This window comes from Brassica napus, chromosome C2 (assembly GCF_020379485.1).
Source record: "Brassica napus cultivar Da-Ae chromosome C2, Da-Ae, whole genome shotgun sequence".
NCBI classification, from domain to species: domain Eukaryota; kingdom Viridiplantae; phylum Streptophyta; class Magnoliopsida; order Brassicales; family Brassicaceae; genus Brassica; species Brassica napus.
The window spans coordinates 5,935,379-5,956,210 of record NC_063445.1 but is presented as its reverse complement, the minus strand read 5'-3'; the positions used below and the strand labels follow the sequence as shown (position 1 = coordinate 5,956,210).

Below are 20,832 nucleotides of genomic sequence, written 5' to 3'. Positions count from 1 at the left end.
CATGAAGCATATGATTGATATCTTGTTGTTGGTATACAATGACATCACTATACATGTCAACATCCCAAGTAAATAGGACAAATAACGGTCCATTCACAAACCACCACCTGTCCCAATCACGTTTCCATCTGTAATCTCTCTCTTCCGCCTTCAAGTCAACTCACATTGCTTGAGCTGCTAAACACTGAAGAAGAAGAAGCATAAGCTTTTTGGTTGAGACTTGAGAGAAACAGAACTAAGCCATGTCTGTGAGAACAATCCTATCATCCGTGCTTCTGCTGATTCTCACAGCCGCATCTGGAGCCGCTGATACTGGATTCGATGAGTCAAACCCGATCCGTATGGTCTCCGACGGTCTCCGGGAGGTGGAGGAATCCATTGTACAGATCTTAGGCCAGACCCGTCACGTTCTCTCCTTCGCTCGCTTCACTCACCGGTAAGTCTCATCCTCCACCACTGACGCCTTCGCCGTTGACTTTTTTTTTCTAATAAACAAACGCTTGTTCGTTTTGTGTGATGAAGGTATGGGAAAAGGTATGAGAACACGGAGGAGATAAAGCTCAGATTCTCCATCTTCAAGGAGAGTCTTGAATTGATCAGATCCACCAATAAGAAAGGCTTGTCTTACAAACTCGGTCTCAATCGTAAGTCTTCTCCCTTCTTGTGGATCGCTGAACTGTTTGACTGTTTTATCTGCGTGACGTTTAGGATTCAAACAACTGTCACATTGATATAAATACGTTGGGGTAAACTAACTTTATTCTTCCGTAATATGCTACGTGGAATTTTTTTTAAAAGTTTTGATTTTTAGCTTTTGCTTTGATTCAGGTGAAATCGTGAATTGATATTGGTACTGGTACAGTACGGGAGACTAGTTTTGCAATCAAATTTATTGTTCTTTGTGAATGCTTCTTTGTCCTATAATAGGACTCCTATTGCAGACAGTACTAGTGGTTTGAGAGACTAGTTAGTTTGCTTGCAAAGTTGGTGTTCTGCTTCTATGAGAATTAGCTGTCCTGATTTAAGATTCTTCTTGTTCTTTCTGTTGGTTTAGGAATTAGGATGTTTGTTTTGTCCTAAGGGCAGACATTACTAATGGTTTGAGGGTAATGATTGACCCATTTGGAATCTGAATTTTGCCAACTTTTTGTTTACTCCATACAGAGTTTGCTGATTTGACCTGGGAAGAGTTTCAAAAGAGCAAGCTTGGTGCTGCTCAGAACTGCTCTGCCACTTTGAAAGGAAGCCACAAACTCACTGAAGAAGCTCTTCCCGAAACCGTAAGTACAGGACTCAGTCTTCCTGTTCCTCAGCTTTTAGAAAACATGTTTAGCTGCAGACTGTTTTTATTTGATTCTGAGTCCTGAAACTGTGTAAACTGCAGAAAGATTGGAGAGAAGATGGAATTGTTAGTCCAGTCAAAGACCAGGGCAAATGTGGATCTTGCTGGACTTTCAGGTATAACAAAATGATTAGGATACTAATATCTTCATGTAAAATTCAAGGTTAATATTGTTGTGTCATATGATCAATTTCGCACTGCAGCACGACAGGAGCTCTTGAGGCAGCTTACCATCAAGCATTTGGAAAAGGAATATCTCTCTCCGAGCAACAGCTTGTGGATTGTGCTGGAGCTTTCAACAACTTTGGATGCAATGGTGGCCTTCCTTCCCAAGCCTTTGAATACATCAAATCCAACGGTGGTCTTGACACAGAGGACGCTTATCCTTACACCGGCAAAGATGGAACCTGCAGATATTCAGCTGAAAACGTCGGTGTACAAGTCCTCGACTCAGTCAACATTACTCTGGTAAAGCATCTCTTATGGATTCTTCTTTAAACATATACATTCTGTCCTCTGTAATGAGGATTCAAACAACAACAGGGTGCTGAAGATGAACTGAAGCATGCGGTTGGGTTGGTGCGACCAGTAAGCATAGCGTTCCAGGTTATACACTCGTTCCGGCTTTACGATGGCGGAGTTTACACAGATAAGGACTGTAAAAGTTCACCAACAGTGAGACTTTCTTCTTCAAACTGTTTTAAAATGCTACATGAATGTTAACACTCTGTTAGCTTATTGTTAGCTAGTGCTCAGTTAGATTTTGTAATGTGGCATTAGGATGTGAACCACGCGGTTTTGGCGGTTGGTTATGGAATTGAAGGTGGTGTTCCATATTGGCTTATAAAGAACTCGTGGGGAGCTGGTTGGGGTGACAAAGGTTACTTCAAGATGGAGATGGGCAAGAACATGTGTGGTCAGTTCTTTAACCATCATTAAACCATTAAAAACCAATATCATTCATATATATATGATGCTCAGAGTCTCAGATGTTCACAGTTAGTCTCTTTTTTTAATCTTGTGTTGATACGTTCTTGAATCTGCAGGTATTGCGACATGTGCATCCTACCCGGTTGTGGCCTAAAAGGATGATCAGCGAATGTGGTCGCCTAATGACTAGATTACATTCACGTTTGCATGTTTTTATTGGATTATGGCATTACTTGAACGCTGGCCTGCTTGAAAGTTGGGGCTTGAGAGTGCATAATGCTTGTTGTATGTACAATAAGGTCTGGTTCATATGTACAATATAATGGAACAAACTACAGACGGTAAATTAATAAACATATCCAAGGTTAAACGTAAGGACAAACTGATATAAGACCTCAAGACCATGATTAATCCGGGCTTTTAGGGTGGGGTTCTTAGCTTCGGCTAAGAACCGTTTCTTAGCTTTTAACTAAGAAAAATTAACAACCGTTTTTTAAATAAGAAATATAAGGTCATGTTCAACGCATGTTCTTATCCTTGGATTCCTATCAAAAAAATAATTAAAAAATCAGTGGGTTCTATTGTTTTTTTAAGAAACGGGTCCTACGGGTCGTATATAAGAACCGATCTTTCTTCGTTTCTTGCACTGTTCGCGGGTCCCACTGACACGTGGCGGTCCGCGATTGGTTCGTGGACCCACTGATACGTGGCGGTCCGCGATTGGTTCGCCTTTTAATTATTATTTTTTTTATCAGACAAAAAAAATAATTAAAAAAATAAAAAAAAAGTTACCTATGATTCCGTGCCGGAGTTCTCTGTGTTGAACATGCTCTAAGAGCCGGTTTTTAACCGAAAAGTGTAAAAAAAAAAACAAAAAAATAACAAATCATGAATTAAAAACCCCGAATTAAGAACCCGGATTAATCATGCTCTAATGGATTTGTTCTTGATCCCAAGTCAATTTCTATTACATGTAGCTTACAAAATTAAGCTAAAAAATAAACTGATTTACACATAGCTTTGTTCTTTGCTCTTATATTATCTTTTGTGATAAATCATTTTAAAGGAAAATATCAAAAAAATGAAAGAAATTCTTTTGATGAGAAAATAAGAATATGAATAGCATCAAATCAAATTTGAAGAATACTATTCATAAAATCATTTTGATATTAAAACTTTTTATTTACAAATTAATTTTTAAATTTTAAATAATTTTGTTTGTATTATAAAATATTAAAGAAATATGTTTTATACTTTGACATAATTATGAATACTTTCATTAACCCAATTATAAATTCATTTAAATTATTATATATTTTATTAAAAACTAAAATTATGTATCTACAGTAAAATTATTGTTGGGCAAAATTTGAATTTTTTTAAATATAAAACATTATTAAAATTTAATAAATTATATTTAGAGAAATTCTCTAGTATAGTTTTTTTTAAGTTTTTGTCACAAAAATAGCATTCAATGAAGAAAATGATCAAAATAAGTTTTAGTAAAAAGTAAAATGTATTTTTTTCATATAGTTAAGTCTAGAGTTAAGAGGTGGAATTTTGATGATAGAGTTTCAAATTAAAATAAAAAATAAATATTAAAAATTTCAAAATAAAAAAGAGCTATTTTGGTCTTTATTTTTTTATGGTTATTTTTACAGAAAAACTTAAAAAAAAAACTATTTAAGAGAATTGTCTTGTATCAAAAGGAAAATCATTGGAGTAAAATTCAAATATATATCATTTTAACTACTTCGAAAAAAAAAAAAAAAAACTTTTTACCTTGAGAGTTTTATATTTTTCAAATGGACACGAAAGGACAACACCACACGTTCCTTCCGCTTAAAAAATGGCCGAGTCACACTCCGAGTCAACCTCCGACTCGCTCACCACCACATCCTCAACCCCCGATCAATCCGCAACTATCCCTATATCAGCCCCAAGACCTCACCATGTCCCCGAGATCCCAATCGAGATCATCAGCGAAGAAGAAATGGCCATCCTCGACGCAGCGTTCGCCGCCACGCGCTCCTTCCTCCCTTCCGCGATCCGCTCGGCTTCTGCTGCTTCTCCGTCGCGGATCATCGCCGGCGAAATCTCCAACACTGCCCGTTCGATAACGATGTTCTCCAAAAGGAAACTCTCTGCTTGCTCCTCGGATATCGAAGACTCCCTTCTGCATCGGTTTAGAAAGAATCAAGCGCTGGGTGTCACGGATCTCACCGGCACTGTACGATTCAAGTCTCTTCCCTCCTTCATCAATTTGTGATTCGAATCACTGATTTGATTTGTTTTTTTTCTTTATAGGAATGGTGTGAGAAGCAGATGGAGAATGTTCTTTGTTTAGGCAGGAGAAAAGTGAGCAAAGCTATGAAGCTTGGTCAAGCTCGTCACTTGGAGCTTGAAGAAGAGGTCTTTTTATATGATGTGCTTATTGATAATCTCTAAGCTGTTTTTTCTTCACGGTGTCTCATTGTTTCTAGCTTTGTTCTGCTGATAATGGATGGATAGGTAGTTAAAAGGGTTCGAGTAAAAGTTGAATCAAACGAAGATAAGTGGGCCTTGAAGCTACTCAGTTCCATTGCTGGCGTTAATCAGTTCTTGTTCGAAGGACGAACTCGTGAATTGCTACTGTGAGTGAGTTCACCTCTACTTCTGTATAAAATGTATAACTAGAAACCACCCTTTGTTAGTTGCTTAATAATGTATTATAGTTTATCTCAAATGATTTTTTTGTTTCTTTTAAATGTGAATGAGTTCGAGTTCACCTCTACTTTTACTTGATTTAGTTTGTGCACATTTGTTAACTTGATTTCCTTATAACCTAGTTCTTGATTATGTAAGTGATTCGGTCGTTTTCTATATCATCAGCGTAGGATTTGTTGGAGGTCAGTGGATTGTGGGGGTTATTGATGAGGTTAGAAAGGCATCTGCAGAAGACTCTTCTGATACTGGACCGTTATTGATAGATACCAAGACTCGAGGTCGGGACACACTTCCAGCTGAGCCACAAAGAAGGAATGGAAGGTAAGAACTTTGCTATAGTAATGCTCTTCAGCAGAAGCTCAAATGTTAACCATAAATTTAATAGGCTACAGGTAATGCTTTACAAGCTTCTATGGGACACTGTTGTCAGAGAAGAGTTCCCGGCCACACGTTTTTTCAACTACTTTGCTTTAAACCGCCACGAGGTCTTGTCTCAAGATGTCAGAGATAACATTGCCGATGCAGGAATCCCAGCACAGGTATACTTATCCTTGACACCTGTCACACTGCACAGTATGCTTTCAATAGTCCTCGTTTGTGGTCATATGAACAGAAATTCACTCACTTGAAAATGGTTTTATTGATATATTTATATAAGTTTTTTTTACTCTGATGCAGACTCTTGAAGAGATAGTTAGGTACTATGAAAGCACTTTTAAGATGCTTCCGATTGCGAATGATCAGTTACTACTACGGTAAGAAGAACATTGATGTTAGATGATAATCTGATCGTAGCAAAACCCTCTAGCTAATTAAGAAACTTTGGCTCAGGTATGAGTTTCAGAAAGACCGATCTATAATAGCTGAGATCAGATTCACTCATGATCCTGAGTGGGTGATGCGCAAATACAAAGAAGTCATTGCGTTTTGGAGAAGTGAAAGAGAAGCTGAGTACACTCCTGAAGAAGAACGTTGGAAATGTCGTTATTGCCAATTTGCTAAGTCTTGCCCTGGAAACCCAAGTCTTCAATCTTCTGCTCCGAGCTCACCACCGAGAGAGCCTCGTCCTTTAGCAAGCTAAATGGTTTCATAAGTGCTAACATGTGTTTGTTTAGTGGTTAAACCGTGATTCAATTAGGATTGGTTCTGCATACCGAGATTGATTTTATTATGTTTGTACACACAACTCGTATGTATACCATTGTTGCCAGTTTCTAAAGGTAATCCATGTTCCGTAGTCCCCATTTAATACGTATATTAATTAAAAATATACTCACTGTCTAAGAATTTTTAGATTTTTTTTTGTTCCACAAAGATACTTTTTTATATTTTTAAGAAACATTAATTGAGAATATTTGAATTGATTAAATTTCATTGGTGAAAAATTATTTGAAACTGTATAATAAAATAAAAAATAAATTAAATTATAAATATTTATTAAATTCTTAATAAATATGTATACTCTAGAAAATCTTACTTTCGGGAATGGATTGAGTATTTATTATTTATTAAGGTTAATTAACTCTTTTATTTAAATCATCTTAATTTTAGTTGACTGTTGATAACATGTCGTAATTAAATTCGTTATGAAATGTTAAATGTTGTTATTTAATTGAGGAATCAATTTGTTCATGTTTTTGTGAATAACTTCTGTGCAGTTTGTTAAAAGTTGCAGGCATGATCGCCTACATACCAAAGTAGATTTGATTAATCAAATTTGTATCAATTTGATCAAATAAAATTAGAAAGGCCAAAACGCGTAATGGCAAATTGGTAAAACTACCCTAACGAAACGAAAATGCGAAAGCCCTAGAGCTCCTAGCTATAAATACACTGCTTTGTTCCCAGGGTTCACTCTCATTTAGTTCTCTCTCGCTCAGTTTTCACAGCCGCAAGACTGCTCTCAGATTCTTACTAGCAGGTGAGCAAAGCGTTCTCTCTTTACGTTTATCATTCACCATGTTCTTTTGATTCTTGTAGAGGTCTCCGCAGTATTGATAATGTCTCCCTTGTTTAGATTTCACTTCGCAAGCTCCATTCGATTGTGATTATTGCCTGCTCTGTGATGTTACACTGATTCGATTCTCGAGTTCAGGATCTGCTTGTTCATCGATCTATTAGCTTAGCATGATTCTGATGAGATCTTGTAGAGATTCGTCTTGTTTACTGTTAGCGTTTACTTTATTTCATCTGGATTTTTGAATATCTGATATATAGTTAGTCTCGCTTGTTGTTATGACTTCGAATCGTCGCGATCTACAACTCTGGTTCTCGTTTCGTTTATTTGTATTGAGTTTGTTATGAAAGCGTTGATGATGATGCTTAGTGAGCTGGAATTGATGTATTGTTGTTAGATCTTCGAGTTCAAAGATATGTTAAACCTATGGATCATCATGATGTTGTGGCTTTATTTGATTCTGTTGGAGATGATCATTTGTGTTGATTCTAATGGTTTGACTTATTTGATTTGCAGCTATGGGTAAAGAGAAGTTTCACATCAACATTGTGGTCATTGGCCATGTCGACTCTGGCAAATCGACCACTACCGGTCACTTGATCTACAAGCTTGGTGGTATTGACAAGCGTGTCATCGAGAGGTTTGAGAAGGAGGCTGCTGAGATGAACAAGAGGTCCTTCAAGTACGCGTGGGTGTTGGACAAACTTAAGGCCGAGCGTGAGCGTGGTATCACCATTGACATTGCTCTCTGGAAGTTCGAGACCACCAAGTACTACTGCACCGTCATTGATGCCCCTGGTCATCGTGATTTCATCAAGAACATGATTACTGGTACCTCCCAGGCTGATTGTGCTGTCCTCATCATTGACTCCACCACTGGTGGTTTTGAGGCTGGTATCTCCAAGGATGGCCAGACTCGTGAGCATGCTCTTCTTGCTTTCACCCTTGGTGTCAAGCAAATGATTTGCTGCTGTAACAAGGTCAGCTCACTTACTTATCATTGTTGTTTATTAATTGTCATTGTACACTTGTGATGTGATACTAACATTGAGTTTTTATCGTTTCCTTGTTCCAGATGGATGCCACAACCCCCAAGTACTCCAAGGCTAGGTACGATGAGATCATCAAGGAGGTGTCTTCCTACTTGAAGAAGGTTGGGTACAACCCTGACAAAATCCCATTCGTCCCCATCTCCGGATTCGAGGGTGACAACATGATTGAGAGGTCCACCAACCTTGACTGGTACAAGGGACCAACTCTCCTTGAGGCTCTTGACCAGATCAACGAGCCAAAGAGGCCTTCAGACAAGCCCCTGCGTCTACCACTTCAGGATGTCTACAAGATCGGTGGTATTGGAACGGTGCCAGTGGGTCGTGTTGAGACTGGTATGCTCAAGCCCGGCATGGTTGTCACATTCGCTCCTTCAGGGTTGACCACTGAGGTCAAGTCCGTTGAGATGCACCACGAGTCTCTTGTGGAGGCACTTCCAGGTGACAACGTCGGATTCAATGTTAAGAACGTTGCCGTCAAGGATCTTAAGCGTGGGTATGTTGCATCCAACTCTAAGGATGACCCTGCCAAGGGTGCTGCTAACTTCACTTCCCAGGTCATCATCATGAACCACCCTGGTCAGATCGGTAACGGTTACGCCCCAGTGCTTGATTGCCACACCTCCCACATTGCAGTCAAGTTTTCTGAGATCCTCACCAAGATTGACAGGCGATCTGGTAAAGAGATCGAGAAGGAGCCTAAATTTTTGAAGAATGGAGATGCTGGTATGGTGAAGATGACTCCAACCAAGCCCATGGTTGTTGAGACTTTCTCAGAGTACCCACCATTGGGGCGTTTTGCTGTTAGGGACATGAGGCAGACCGTGGCTGTTGGTGTCATCAAGAGTGTTGACAAGAAGGATCCAACCGGTGCCAAGGTCACCAAGGCTGCAGTCAAGAAGGGTGCCAAATGATAAGACTTCTCTATTACTTTTAAAAAAACTTTGATGGTGTTTGAGCCTTTTTTTTAATATATTTTCTGCGACATGGTTTCAGTTATGCAGTTTGTGGATGGTTTTGGCTAATGATTTTTAGTGCTTTGTTCTTGAATGTCCTTGTTAGTTGCTTTTACTCATCTAGAGTTTTTAGACCAGTCTGTTCAAGATTTTGTTGGCAAGTAACGACTAGAAAACGTTTAAACAAACAAGACATGCTGAAATAAACGTTTGGTAGACAAATTAACCCCTTGGTGTTCAAGATTCAATTTTCATGAGTTTTATAAGACAAATTAACCCCTTGTTTGGTAAAATATTTCAGAACAATTCGAAGTATCAATAAGATTAAATTAGATAAAGCTTAACGAGCACTATCCAACAAAGAAAGGTATGAACTAAAAACCAAAACTATAGGATAAGGCCAAAGGAAGCATCTAAACATCCACGCCAACGACAAATAAACGTGTAAACAAACGACTGAAAACATAATGTATAGATTTTTTCCAGCTAAAGATTCTTGATGTGCAGTTTTACAAGAAACATGCATAACTTAAAAAAAGAAACAGACATTAGAACTGGGTTCTGGGGTTCTTAATGAAATACTCCGTCTGTTCCTAAAAAATAGATTTTTTAGTATTTTTACACATATTAAGAAAACACATTAAACTACCATAATAAATGTATCGTTTTCTGTAATTTTCAGTTTTCAATAACTTTTAACCAATAGTAATTCAATAAAGTCAATTAATTTTTTTGAAGTTTACAATTTTTTCATAGAAAACACAAAAAAATACATCTTTTTGAAACAATTTTTTTTCCTAAAAAGTCTACTATCATTAAGGAACGGAAGGAGTATAAGAAACGTTTCTTAACTTTTAAGTAAAAAAACTAAGAAAGACCCTCCCCCCAGTTAGAGTAAATATTTACTCTCTTTTTCACCTTTTTTGCCTATCAAGTGAAATAAATTTCTCATCAGTTTACTCTAAAATGAAGGTAACTAGAGTAAGGGGGAGTTATTGGGACAAAAATTTGTGTGGAATTTGAGAATTTTTAAAGTTCAGAGATTTTAAAAGTCGAGTAGATTTAACAAATATTTTATCAACTATTTTGTATGAATTTCTGTTAATTGTTATAGACTTTTATAGATTTGCATACATATTTTTTTCATAAGAAATCTCCTCTTAAGGTAATATATACAAGTCTTTTTGAAAACTACCAATCTTTTGTACGTCAAATATATATATATATATAATGTTTTCGTTCATGAGCTACATAGAGGTAATCTCTTCCTTTTCACCATTATTATATAAAGTCTTGCTTCCCAGATGCAGAGATAAGAATGACCTAGTTCTGTAGTTTTTCGTGAATGAGAAGTAAGACAAAGAGATTACATTTTTCCATGGCTTGATTCTTGGGTCAATCATCGTCTTCTTCTCCACTTGTCTTTTCGTAGATTTGGTTCATACTCTGGAAGATTGGTGTCACGTTCTTCTTTATACAAAATTGAAATGGACAAATGTTGAAATTATCACCTTTTTAAGTAACATTTGTAAAGAATTGAAGTGTATGTTTTTATCATACAGATTTTACAAATCTTATGAGTAAACATGATATTTTCAAAGTTGAGTCTAATGAGTAAAAATATAAAGAATTTATATCCCAATAACAATAGAGTTTGATAGAATTACTAAATCAATGAAAACCAAACTTTTTGAATAATCAAAGATTGTAAATGGATTTTAGAAATTCCTAAACCAATAACAAATGATTTTATTAAAACTTTAAAAATCCATAAACCAATAACAAAGGAATCTTAAAATTTCATAATTCTCCTATCCTAGGATCCTTGCACCAATAACCCCCCCCCCCCCCCCCCCCCCCATTCCTTCACTTTAAGCAAGTAGAAAATTTTACTTAAAAATTATTTCCTCTCTTTCCCACTTCATTTTCCCACCATTTTACTTTTACATTATCCAATCACTCTATGTGTATGGTTAGAATGTGTAAATCTTAGTGGGTATGACAAGTTTCACAACGATCCAATAGCTCAGCTTGTGCTATGAAGTGACAATTCAGGAGCTATTCATGGCACCAATATACAAGGACTGGTTAAATGATATGTTAATAGCTCTACTTGTACTTGGAAGTGACAGCCCAGGAGTTCATAGTACATATAATACCAACAATATACAAGGACTAGTTAAAGGATAAGGTAATAATTTTTGAGCCTTACAATGGGACCTTCTGACCTTGTTGTCGCGTCTTCCCCTCCATATGCATGAGAAACGTAACAAACAAAATTCCGCCACTGTCAATGAAGTTTGTACATATGTTACTAGTGATAGCAAATACGGAATGAAAATCAAGGGCTCAGATTAACTGAACAAATGCAAAATAAATGTAACACATAAGAGCACGAAATGAGAGTTTTTAGAATATGGTTCTTAGTATAACATGAGATACATCTCTTAGCTTTTAACTAAAAAATATTAAGAAACGTTTCCTAAATAAGATATAAGAGACATTTCTTAGCAGAAAAATGCCAAATTATGCTCTAAAAACTCTAAATGGGTCTCCCATTAATCATGTTCTAAGGCAATGCCAAATCATTGGAGATGATGTGAACACGATGACTTCACTTGGGATAATAGTTCATTTGATTATTGCCACATAGAAACCCGCAAACTAAGTGATGGAATTAGTTTACTCAATTCCTTTCTCTTTTGGTAAAAAATAGTCAATTCTTGTTACCCTTATGGCAAAATAGCAACCACATTGCATGAGTTTTCAACTTTGAGTTCCTCACAAAAGTTTTTTTAAAATAGTATTGAGAAGAAACTCATCCAAAAATATTTTTGACATTGTTGAATGAGTATCTCAACATGTGAGATACTCTTTCATTTAAATACTATATTTTTTCTTAAATTTTTGAGAGACTCAAAGTTGAGGACCCATGGAATGTGGATGCTCTAATATATATATATATATATATATATGGGTGTAATGAATTTAATAGAGTGATTAAACATATATACACAATCAACATATGAGTGTTCTTGCCTCTTCTATGCATGGTTTCCAAAATGCAAACAAATATTTGTTTAGCAAAAGAGATAGCCCCAGCACCCTTTTGTATGAGTTTAGCTTATAGTGACATTTCATTTGAAAAACATAAGGGTGAGTTTCTGAAGTTTTGAGATACTCATTTTAGACATTCTTGTTATTTCTTTTATATATTTGTTGAGATACTTTTGTCACATATTCTCAATGTGGGTATTCTCATATGTGCATCTACATTCAGAGAGATGCAGTCTGAAGTATTAAGGTATTTCATTATCTTGATGTAGTTTTCTATTCTCTTATTACCTTTTCCTTCTAACAAAATGATACAAGCTATTTCAAGTCATAATTCTTTTTATTTCCTTCAAGTAACAGTGTCATCCACTTTCCGTTATCGTTTTACTTTTACATTGCAAGACAGTCAAAGCATATAATTGGTCATTACATAGTCACCTTGGTTTGAGCATGAAATGATAATCAGTTCCAAGACTGGTTCTTGCTCTTTGCTCAAAGATGTTTTGGTCTTTGTGAAGTTTTCTTGTCTATGAGCTTTCAAAGATGAGCACACCCTCAGTCTGAAAATTACAAGAAATAGTTGATTCACACCCACAAGAGAAAATGTATTTCTTTCAATTTTTGTTTTCTTTTGCTTGTAATTAATAAGGGGCCTATTAAAAAGGTTGACAAATCTGTGGAAACAATCATTTTCTCTTGTGGGTGTGAATCAACTATTTCTTGTAATTTTCAGAAATGATAATCAGTTCCAAGACTGGTTCTTGCTCTTTGCTCAAAGATGTTTTGGTCTTTGTGAAGTTTTCTTGTCTATGAGCTTTCAAAGATGAGCACACCCTCAGTCTGAAAATTACAAGAAATAGTTGATTCACACCCACAAGAGAAAATGTATTTCTTTCAATTTTTGTTTTCTTTTGCTTGTAATTAATAAGGGGCCTATTAAAAAGGTTGACAGATCTGTGGAACCAAGAGCTCAAAGATGAATTTTTTTTTTTTACCATCATTTTCTACACTCCTGAAGAAGACAAAAATATCGGTATATCTCATTTGCCAAGTCTTGCCCTATAAACCCAAGTTTCCAATCTTCTGCTCCGAGCTCGCTACCAAGAGAGCCTCGTCCTTTAGAAAGCTAACATGTGTTTCATCAAGTTCTAACATGTGTTTTGTTTAGTCTTTGCACATTTGTGTCCCTCTTCATTTTGTTCTTGCTTAGTGGTTAAAGCCGTGATTCGATTAGGATTGGTTCTTGCATACCAAGATTGATTTTTTATGTTGTACACACAAACTAGTTTGTACCATTGTTGCCAGTTTCTAACGTAATCCATATTCAGCAGTATCATTTATATACGTATATTAGATTAAGATCCACACCTTGCGCGGGATAAAAATTATATATAAAAATTATTTTATGTATTATATGTTCTTACATATTATGAAATAATAAATATATATTGAATAATTAAAAGTCAGTAACTATTACATATATAATTAAATTGGTGCGAACGTATAAATCAATTTTATTAATCCAAACAATTTTTTTTAAAAAATTTGATAGGATATGTAATTAAATTTAAATGATATTAACATACATAATATATTTTTGATATTAATGTCTATTTTTTTTAAATGATGTTTTCTACTCATATGTTTTTCTGATCATGTGTATCTTTAATAGCAAAAACTTTAAATTACTGATAACAAAATTTTCATTGTGGGATTAATAATTTTATTAATTGATAATTTAAAAAAAATTATCAATGTTAGTTCAAAACTTTTATCAAAAAAAATTATTCAAAGTAAATTTTGAAACTAAAATATTTATTTATTCAATATGGTTTATAGTTTAATTTAGAATGATATATATACATATATATTTTAAATCTTAATGATTAATTAAATTAGACTTTTACTTATATGATTTTGTAATTATTTGTATTTTGTCATAACAAAAATTTTAAACCATGGATCGCAAAATTTGAATGTGAGACTTTTAACAGTTTTAGTAATTTATAGTCATTTTTTAAAATTCAAAATATAAAATATACAGAAAAATCTAAATTTTTATAATATGGTTATTGTGTTTTTTAAAAGTTATTTTAATAGTTTTAAATTAAACGAATTTGATAGAAGATACATTTTTTTATCAGATCTTTATTATTCAAAATCATTAATTGTCATATATACTTTATCCACATTAGGCAATTCCATAATCTTTATTTAAGGAAATAATAAATTACATTAATAATGAATTTATGATTAGTTTAATAAAAAGTTTATTATATAATTAGATGGACCAACCTATTTTTCTAGTAATTCTAAGAATCATCCTAGTAATGACATGTGGCTACAAAAAGAAGTTGTAATGTTTCACAAATAATATATAGGGGATTAATTACAAAAGTATTTAATAGGGTTAGTCAAAAAAAATATATATTTAAATCGTCTTAAATTCAGTTGACTGTTGATAACATGTCGTAATTAAATTCGTTGTAAAAAGTTAATTGTTCTTATTTCATTTCTTCATGTTTTACTGAATAACTTATGGTCAGTTTGTTATTATATTAAGTAGGGGTCGTTATCCGCGCCAAGACGCGGAGTTTTTGCATTTTAATCTATTTTTGTCTCTTGCTTACTAATCTAGCATTCAATTTTTCAATGCATTTTATCTTCACCATCTCCTCTTGTCTTGTTTACATTTGTTTTCACGTTGTGTCGTTTGATTTGTCTTAGTTTTGGCTTGTGTAATAACTTAACACTGCTCATTCTTCTTTCATTCTTTATTGATTGATATTTTTATCTCGTTTAACTCTGTGTTGCCACTAATTTACTCGTATCATTTTTCATCATCTGCTTCATGTTCTTTTCATATTCATTAACCATTGTCTCCAATCTCTTTAAATCCTAAAATCCTACATGTCCTTTTGTTTATTAAATCACATATTAAATATTGTTGAAACTGTTTATTTATTCTAATAAATCCTTACGATTATAACTAAGATGATATGGATAAAAGACTGATTATAATTTAGTCGAAATTAAAGTCTAAAGTAAAAGTTATTAAACTTGCAATCCTTCTTTTTGTCATCCAAGATAGCTTTAGTTAAATCAATTATATTGATTTAGAAAATCTATAAGCTATTTCAATCCCAAACAACCAAAAAACAGGCGCATTTGTTATTGACGCTGCGGCGGGTTTCCTTTACTATAAACATAATTGCTTGTCACAACTGTTAATAAACCCAAATGTGTTTAGAAAAGCTACCCATATAAGAGTTTCATACTCATTTATCTTTCTCTAGTCATCTCCTATATTAGTAGCTATCATAATACAATCATCAAACAAAGGACATATCTCTTGGTTCCATATAGAATATGCAAAAAGACTGTTTTCGGCAGACTCCATGATCACTGAGTATTATAAATATCAAACTATGTCTATGGTATATTTATATGTTGAGGAAATGCCTCGAAATGTAGCTTCCAAATAATGATTTCCAGGTCAACACATTGCATGTTAACCTCCACAATGGGATCAGCGGATCTGCAGATACCGCTACATGTCGAGTCGAACGCAGCTACATATATGTTCCCTGCTTGTGCCTTTCATTCACAATCTGCAATTCTCCCAAGAACCAGAATCAATGTTAAATGAGGTAAAAGTTTTGGAGTCACAACAGACTTTGTATAGCCAAGCTCAATAAACCAAGCACCCAACATAACATCCCCACTTGCTTATTTGTGCAGAAAATGACTTGATCATTATATAGTAGCACGGAGAAGTTAGATGGAGAATGAGGTATGAATGCAAAGTAGAAAAAACAGTTAAAATCTTACTGATTATGAGAAATATAAGAAATCAATTTTCTTGAAATGGCGTATAACTGTCCAATAGCGTGACAGAATTACTTGCTCCTGTTCTTACCAAACTTCCAATTCTAAATGTATATATATAAATCTATTAGAATTATTGCCAGCGCTCTGTTGGAATATTTGTTAGCTAAAATAATCAATCCAACATAATAGAAAAAAGAAATCAACGAAATTGTAAAGCTAACCATCAGCTGAGATGCTTTTGCTGTCCTGACACATTGCAAGCTTAGTGATTTCACTGTCAAAAGCAACAAACTAAGCAGTCATATACATCCGAGACATTTATTTACAAACGGTTCCTAGCACAGAAAAAATATATTATTATGTTACAGATGATAAGTTTGATGCATAAATACAGTTTAGAATTTTTTTCAACTGAACATTTGTGCCTACTAAACTACCTTACAACACCCACTGCATTGTGATTTTGGCATGTTAAAGCTGAGAATCAACATTGGAGCTTGCGTTAGCATTTGGAACATGAAATATAGCACCATTAATTTCCAGTGTTAATTTCATTAACAATAGCTGTGCAAAAAAACTCTGCTAGTAAGGTAATCGTGATTAGTAATTCTTTACATCTTAGTGTCGTACAACTTCAAAACGATAGACACTTACAATCGACGGCTCTCAAAGAAGGACCGCAAACCATCTAATGATATGTTTACCTTGTCGTATAAGTAATTCATGTCACTTCCCTCCCACGGGTAACTTTGCTGGTGCAGATCAATTCCCTCCACCTCTTCCTCATCATTAAGATGCTCTGCAATATACCCTCTGTAAGGTTCAAATTTATGTCGCTAGAATTATCAGAGAAAGAAATATAAAGTACCCTCCAAATCTTCAGAAGCATCGACATTTTCTTTATTCAATGATCTTCATTCAACCTAACAACCATCAAAATAAAAAGAATGTGAGGCACATAATATTCAAAATCCAAGTTTAATGAATGGAAAAAAAAAACTCAGGAAGACAAAAAATGTCAAAACCTCACTGGCTTCTTCTTCTTTTACTTCTTGGCTCCCGTGAATGAACTGTCAAAGCCATCATTATTTGAAGGAAAAAAGATTAAACAAAACAACTGATGAAAATAAACAAATATGTTTCACAGCATATAAACTCTTCTTGAACAATCAGGCAACAGATAGTATGTCTCCCGTGTGACTCAGCTGAGTCCTCGATGGCATCCTGACAACAAATGTCTTCTTCTTCTTCTCAGTTAGATCAAAGGGTGCAAGCTAAGGATGACCAAAGAAAAATAAAACCACACAATCATGATTTATCAGGCAAAATAAAAGAACCGATGATGAATTTATTAAAGATGGGGAGATGTAGAGACTAAAGAAGAAAAACTTATTCATGAAACTCAAGGAGCCAATCTGTGTTTTTTAGATAAGTCATGAACCGATGATTAAAAATTGAAAGCCCTAAACTTCCATTGAAGAGAACGCTTACATACCAAAAAGGTTTATTGGGCTTTTTTTTAACGAATCTCATTTTAAAACGTGAGTTATAAAGTATTTATTAAATCATTAGATAAAATAAATAAGTGTGGGTCCCACAGAGAAAACTGAATAAGCAAAGGTTTCCGACCTTCATAAATATATATTTGTTTCAGCCATCAATGTACAAAGAATCCTTTAGCTCATTGATATAAATGTTGTTGTTTATATCTCAATAACCCGGGTTCGAGCAACAGATTTGACACTTTTCACACTTTTTAAAAGTGGGACCCACATATCGCTGACGTGTCGCATCAGAAGTGATGCAACTGCCCTATTATAATGTAGATTTTGAAGAAAAAAAATTACCATTCAAGGTTTAAAAATCCAAAATAATTTATATAAAAAACTTATAAATAGTTTCAAAGTTTAAGTTTTTTTTTTAATTTCGTATAATTCATAAAACATTTTATCTTGTTAACAGTTGACTAAGTTCTATTAGAGTCAATATTGCACGTTTTTAGAATTTCAGATAGTATTTTTGAATTATGATTAAGTTAAAATTGTATTTGGCACTGGCCATTTGTTTTGTTGATGTCGTATTTGGCACGACTGAAATTGTTGGTGTCCAAATTAACCATTTTCCATGTACCATTGTTGCCGGTTTCTAAAGTAATCCATATTCAAATGTATCATTTATATAGGTATATTAATTAAAAAGTATTTAATAGGGTTAATCAAATTTATTATATTTAAATCGTCTTAATTTCAATTGACTATTGATAACATGTCGTAATTAAATTCGTTGTAAGAATTTAATTGTTCATATTTAATTTCTTCATGTTTTGTTGAATACATTATGGTCAGTTTGTTAAAAGTAGCAGCCATGCTCGCCTACCTACTAGATAGTAGTATAAGATTTGATTAAGCAAAAGACCAATTCGGTTACTGTAGCAAATCATTTTTAAAACATTAGAAAGGCTAGAATGCCTAAGGGTAAACTGGTAAAAAACTAGGACCACAAACGAAAATGCGAAAGCCCTAGAGCTCGTAGCTATAAATACTTTGTTTTGTTCATTGAGCACACTCTCCTTTAGTTCTCTCGCTTAGTTTCGTAGCCGCAAGACTCCCTCTCAGATTCTTACTTGCAGGTGAGAAAGCCTCTCTCTATCTTTAGGTTTATCGTTCTTCTTATGATTCTTGATTCGATCTCTGCAGTATTGTTTGTATCTATCTTGTTTAGCTTTCTTATCGTAAGCTCGATTTTGACTGTGATAATCGCTTGCTCTGCGTCGAGTTTAAGATCTGATTGTTCCCCGATCTATTAGCTTAGCATGGTTCTGATGAAATCGTGTAGAGATTCGTCTTGTTTACTGTTATCGTTACATTTTTCGTATCCTCTGGTTATTTTGATAAATCTGATATGATGATCGTAGCTTCGCTTGTGATTCTGACTTATAATCATCGCGATACAGTTTGGTGTTCGATTCTACTATTTGTATTTGATTTTGCTATGAAAGCGTTCATGCTGGTGCATATGTGAGGTAGATTTATAGTATTGATTGTAGATTTTGATGGCTGTTTAGATTTCGTATCTATGCTGGTGAATATGCGAGGTAGATTTGTTGTATTTGATGTTAGATCTTTGATTTTAAAGATATTTTCACATTGATGGCTGTTTAGGTTTTGGTATCTAAGGATCATCTTTGTATTTAGGTTTGATTATCTTGAATTGTTTCAGGTGGTTGTTTGTTTTGATTCTAATGGTTTGACTTATTTGATTTGCAGCTATGGGTAAAGAGAAGTTTCACATCAACATTGTGGTCATTGGCCATGTCGACTCTGGGAAATCGACCACCACTGGTCACTTGATCTACAAGCTTGGTGGTATTGACAAGCGTGTCATCGAGAGGTTCGAGAAGGAGGCTGCTGAGATGAACAAGAGGTCCTTCAAGTACGCGTGGGTCTTGGACAAACTTAAGGCTGAGCGTGAGCGTGGTATCACCATTGACATTGCTCTCTGGAAGTTCGAGACCACCAAGTACTACTGCACCGTCATTGATGCTCCTGGTCATCGTGATTTCATCAAGAACATGATTACTGGTACCTCCCAGGCTGATTGTGCTGTCCTCATCATTGACTCCACTACCGGAGGTTTTGAGGCTGGTATCTCCAAGGATGGTCAGACACGTGAGCATGCTCTTCTTGCTTTCACCCTTGGTGTCAAGCAAATGATTTGCTGCTGTAATAAGGTTAGATAACGTTTCATTGTTTGTCTCTGTTGCTATTGTGAACTTGTGATGTGATTCTAACATATGTTTTTTGTTCACTTTTGTTTGTTCCAGATGGATGCAACAACCCCCAAGTACTCCAAGGCTAGGTACGATGAGATCATCAAGGAGGTGTCTTCCTACTTGAAGAAGGTTGGGTACAACCCTGACAAAATCCCATTCGTCCCCATCTCTGGATTCGAGGGTGACAACATGATTGAAAGGTCCACCAACCTTGACTGGTACAAGGGACCTACTCTCCTTGAGGCTCTTGACCAAATCAACGAGCCCAAGAGGCCCTCAGACAAGCCACTCCGTCTCCCACTTCAGGATGTCTACAAGATCGGTGGTATTGGAACGGTGCCAGTGGGTCGTGTTGAGACTGGTATGCTCAAGCCCGGTATGGTCGTCACCTTTGCTCCATCAGGGTTGACCACTGAGGTCAAGTCTGTCGAGATGCACCACGAGTCTCTTGTGGAGGCACTTCCAGGTGACAACGTCGGATTCAATGTCAAGAATGTTGCTGTCAAGGATCTTAAGCGTGGGTATGTTGCATCCAACTCCAAGGATGACCCTGCCAAGGGAGCTGCTAACTTCACTTCCCAAGTCATCATCATGAACCACCCTGGTCAGATCGGTAACGGTTACGCACCAGTTCTTGATTGCCACACCTCCCACATTGCAGTCAAGTTCTCTGAGATCCTCACCAAGATTGACAGGCGATCTGGTAAAGAGATCGAGAAGGAGCCTAAGTTTTTGAAGAATGGAGATGCTGGTATGGTGAAGATGACTCCAACCAAGCCCATGGTTGTTGAGACTTTCTCAGAGTACCCACCATTGGGACGTTTCGCTGTTAGGGACATGAGACAGACGGTTGCTGTTGGTGTCATCAAGAGTGTTGACAAGAAGGACCCAACCGGTGCCAAGGTCACCAAGGCTGCAGTCAAGAAGGGTGCCAAATGATGAGACTTCTCTCATGCTTTGTTCTTTTTGCTTAAAAAAACTTTGATGTGTTTTGAGGCTTTTTTTTTTGTTTACGACACTCATCTCTCTACCTTTTTTTGATGTCTCTGTTACTTATGGTTTTAGTTATGCAGTTTCTGGATAATTTTGCCTAATGCTTTCTATTGTTCGTTTAATGTTTATTCAAGTTGCATGTTCTTATCTTAGGCTGTTCAAGATTTCATGGGAAAGTAACTGAAATAACATCAAGAATTTCATTGTTAAAGGGTTAATAATGTTTACGTTAGACGTTTACA

At 35.3% G+C, this 20,832-nt stretch overlaps 4 protein-coding genes and 1 long non-coding RNA gene across 8 annotated transcripts; 4 read left to right on the top strand and 1 right to left on the bottom strand.

Annotated features, from left to right (window-relative positions):
- Window positions 1-81: 81 nt before the first annotated feature.
- LOC106431716 (thiol protease aleurain-like) lies at window positions 82-2,647 on the top strand. The gene is made up of 8 exons (XM_013872534.3): window positions 82-436; window positions 523-644; window positions 1,165-1,280; window positions 1,385-1,458; window positions 1,546-1,810; window positions 1,886-2,017; window positions 2,123-2,258; window positions 2,389-2,647. Exons 1-8 carry the CDS (start codon window positions 243-245, stop codon window positions 2,424-2,426), a joined length of 1,077 nt encoding a protein of 358 aa, XP_013727988.2. The 5' UTR covers window positions 82-242; the 3' UTR covers window positions 2,427-2,647.
- A 1,409-nt stretch (window positions 2,648-4,056) lies between these two features.
- On the top strand, window positions 4,057-6,222 carry LOC106430472 (exonuclease V, chloroplastic). Of its 3 annotated transcripts, none has more exons than XR_007319008.1 (7): window positions 4,068-4,502; window positions 4,580-4,684; window positions 4,784-4,905; window positions 5,144-5,299; window positions 5,371-5,517; window positions 5,657-5,733; window positions 5,810-5,887. XR_007319008.1 is itself a non-coding variant. In XM_013871262.3 (7 exons), the coding sequence occupies exons 1-7, from the start codon at window positions 4,122-4,124 to the stop codon at window positions 6,057-6,059; spliced, it is 1,245 nt and encodes a 414-aa protein (XP_013726716.2). In that variant the 5' UTR covers window positions 4,071-4,121; the 3' UTR covers window positions 6,060-6,222. The 3 variants fall into 3 exon arrangements, 2 of the variants coding, with proteins under 2 accessions (XP_048602562.1, XP_013726716.2); XM_013871262.3 differs by having other exon boundaries at window positions 4,071-4,502; window positions 5,364-5,517; window positions 5,810-6,222; XM_048746605.1 differs by lacking the exons at window positions 5,371-5,517; window positions 5,657-5,733; window positions 5,810-5,887 and having other exon boundaries at window positions 4,057-4,502; window positions 4,784-4,909.
- A 548-nt stretch (window positions 6,223-6,770) lies between these two features.
- LOC106430493 (elongation factor 1-alpha 1) lies at window positions 6,771-9,038 on the top strand. Its single transcript, XM_048746601.1, has 3 exons — window positions 6,771-6,899; window positions 7,452-7,915; window positions 8,011-9,038. Exons 2-3 carry the CDS (start codon window positions 7,454-7,456, stop codon window positions 8,896-8,898), a joined length of 1,350 nt encoding a protein of 449 aa, XP_048602558.1. The 5' UTR covers window positions 6,771-6,899; window positions 7,452-7,453; the 3' UTR covers window positions 8,899-9,038.
- LOC106430492 (elongation factor 1-alpha 1) lies at window positions 6,844-20,691 on the top strand. 2 transcript variants are annotated; one of them, XM_048746604.1, is made up of 3 exons: window positions 6,844-6,899; window positions 19,092-19,555; window positions 19,649-20,691. In XM_048746604.1, exons 2-3 carry the CDS (start codon window positions 19,094-19,096, stop codon window positions 20,534-20,536), a joined length of 1,350 nt encoding a protein of 449 aa, XP_048602561.1. In that variant the 5' UTR covers window positions 6,844-6,899; window positions 19,092-19,093; the 3' UTR covers window positions 20,537-20,691. The 2 variants fall into 2 exon arrangements, with proteins under 2 accessions (XP_048602561.1, XP_048602559.1); XM_048746602.1 differs by lacking the exon at window positions 6,844-6,899 and adding an exon at window positions 18,259-18,454.
- On the bottom strand, window positions 15,287-16,377 carry LOC125581342. The gene is made up of 3 exons (XR_007319009.1): window positions 16,263-16,377; window positions 16,047-16,160; window positions 15,287-15,605 (listed from the first exon to the last, which is right to left on the bottom strand). It is a non-coding gene; the product is annotated as an uncharacterized LOC125581342 (long non-coding RNA).
- Window positions 20,692-20,832: the final 141 nt, after the last annotated feature.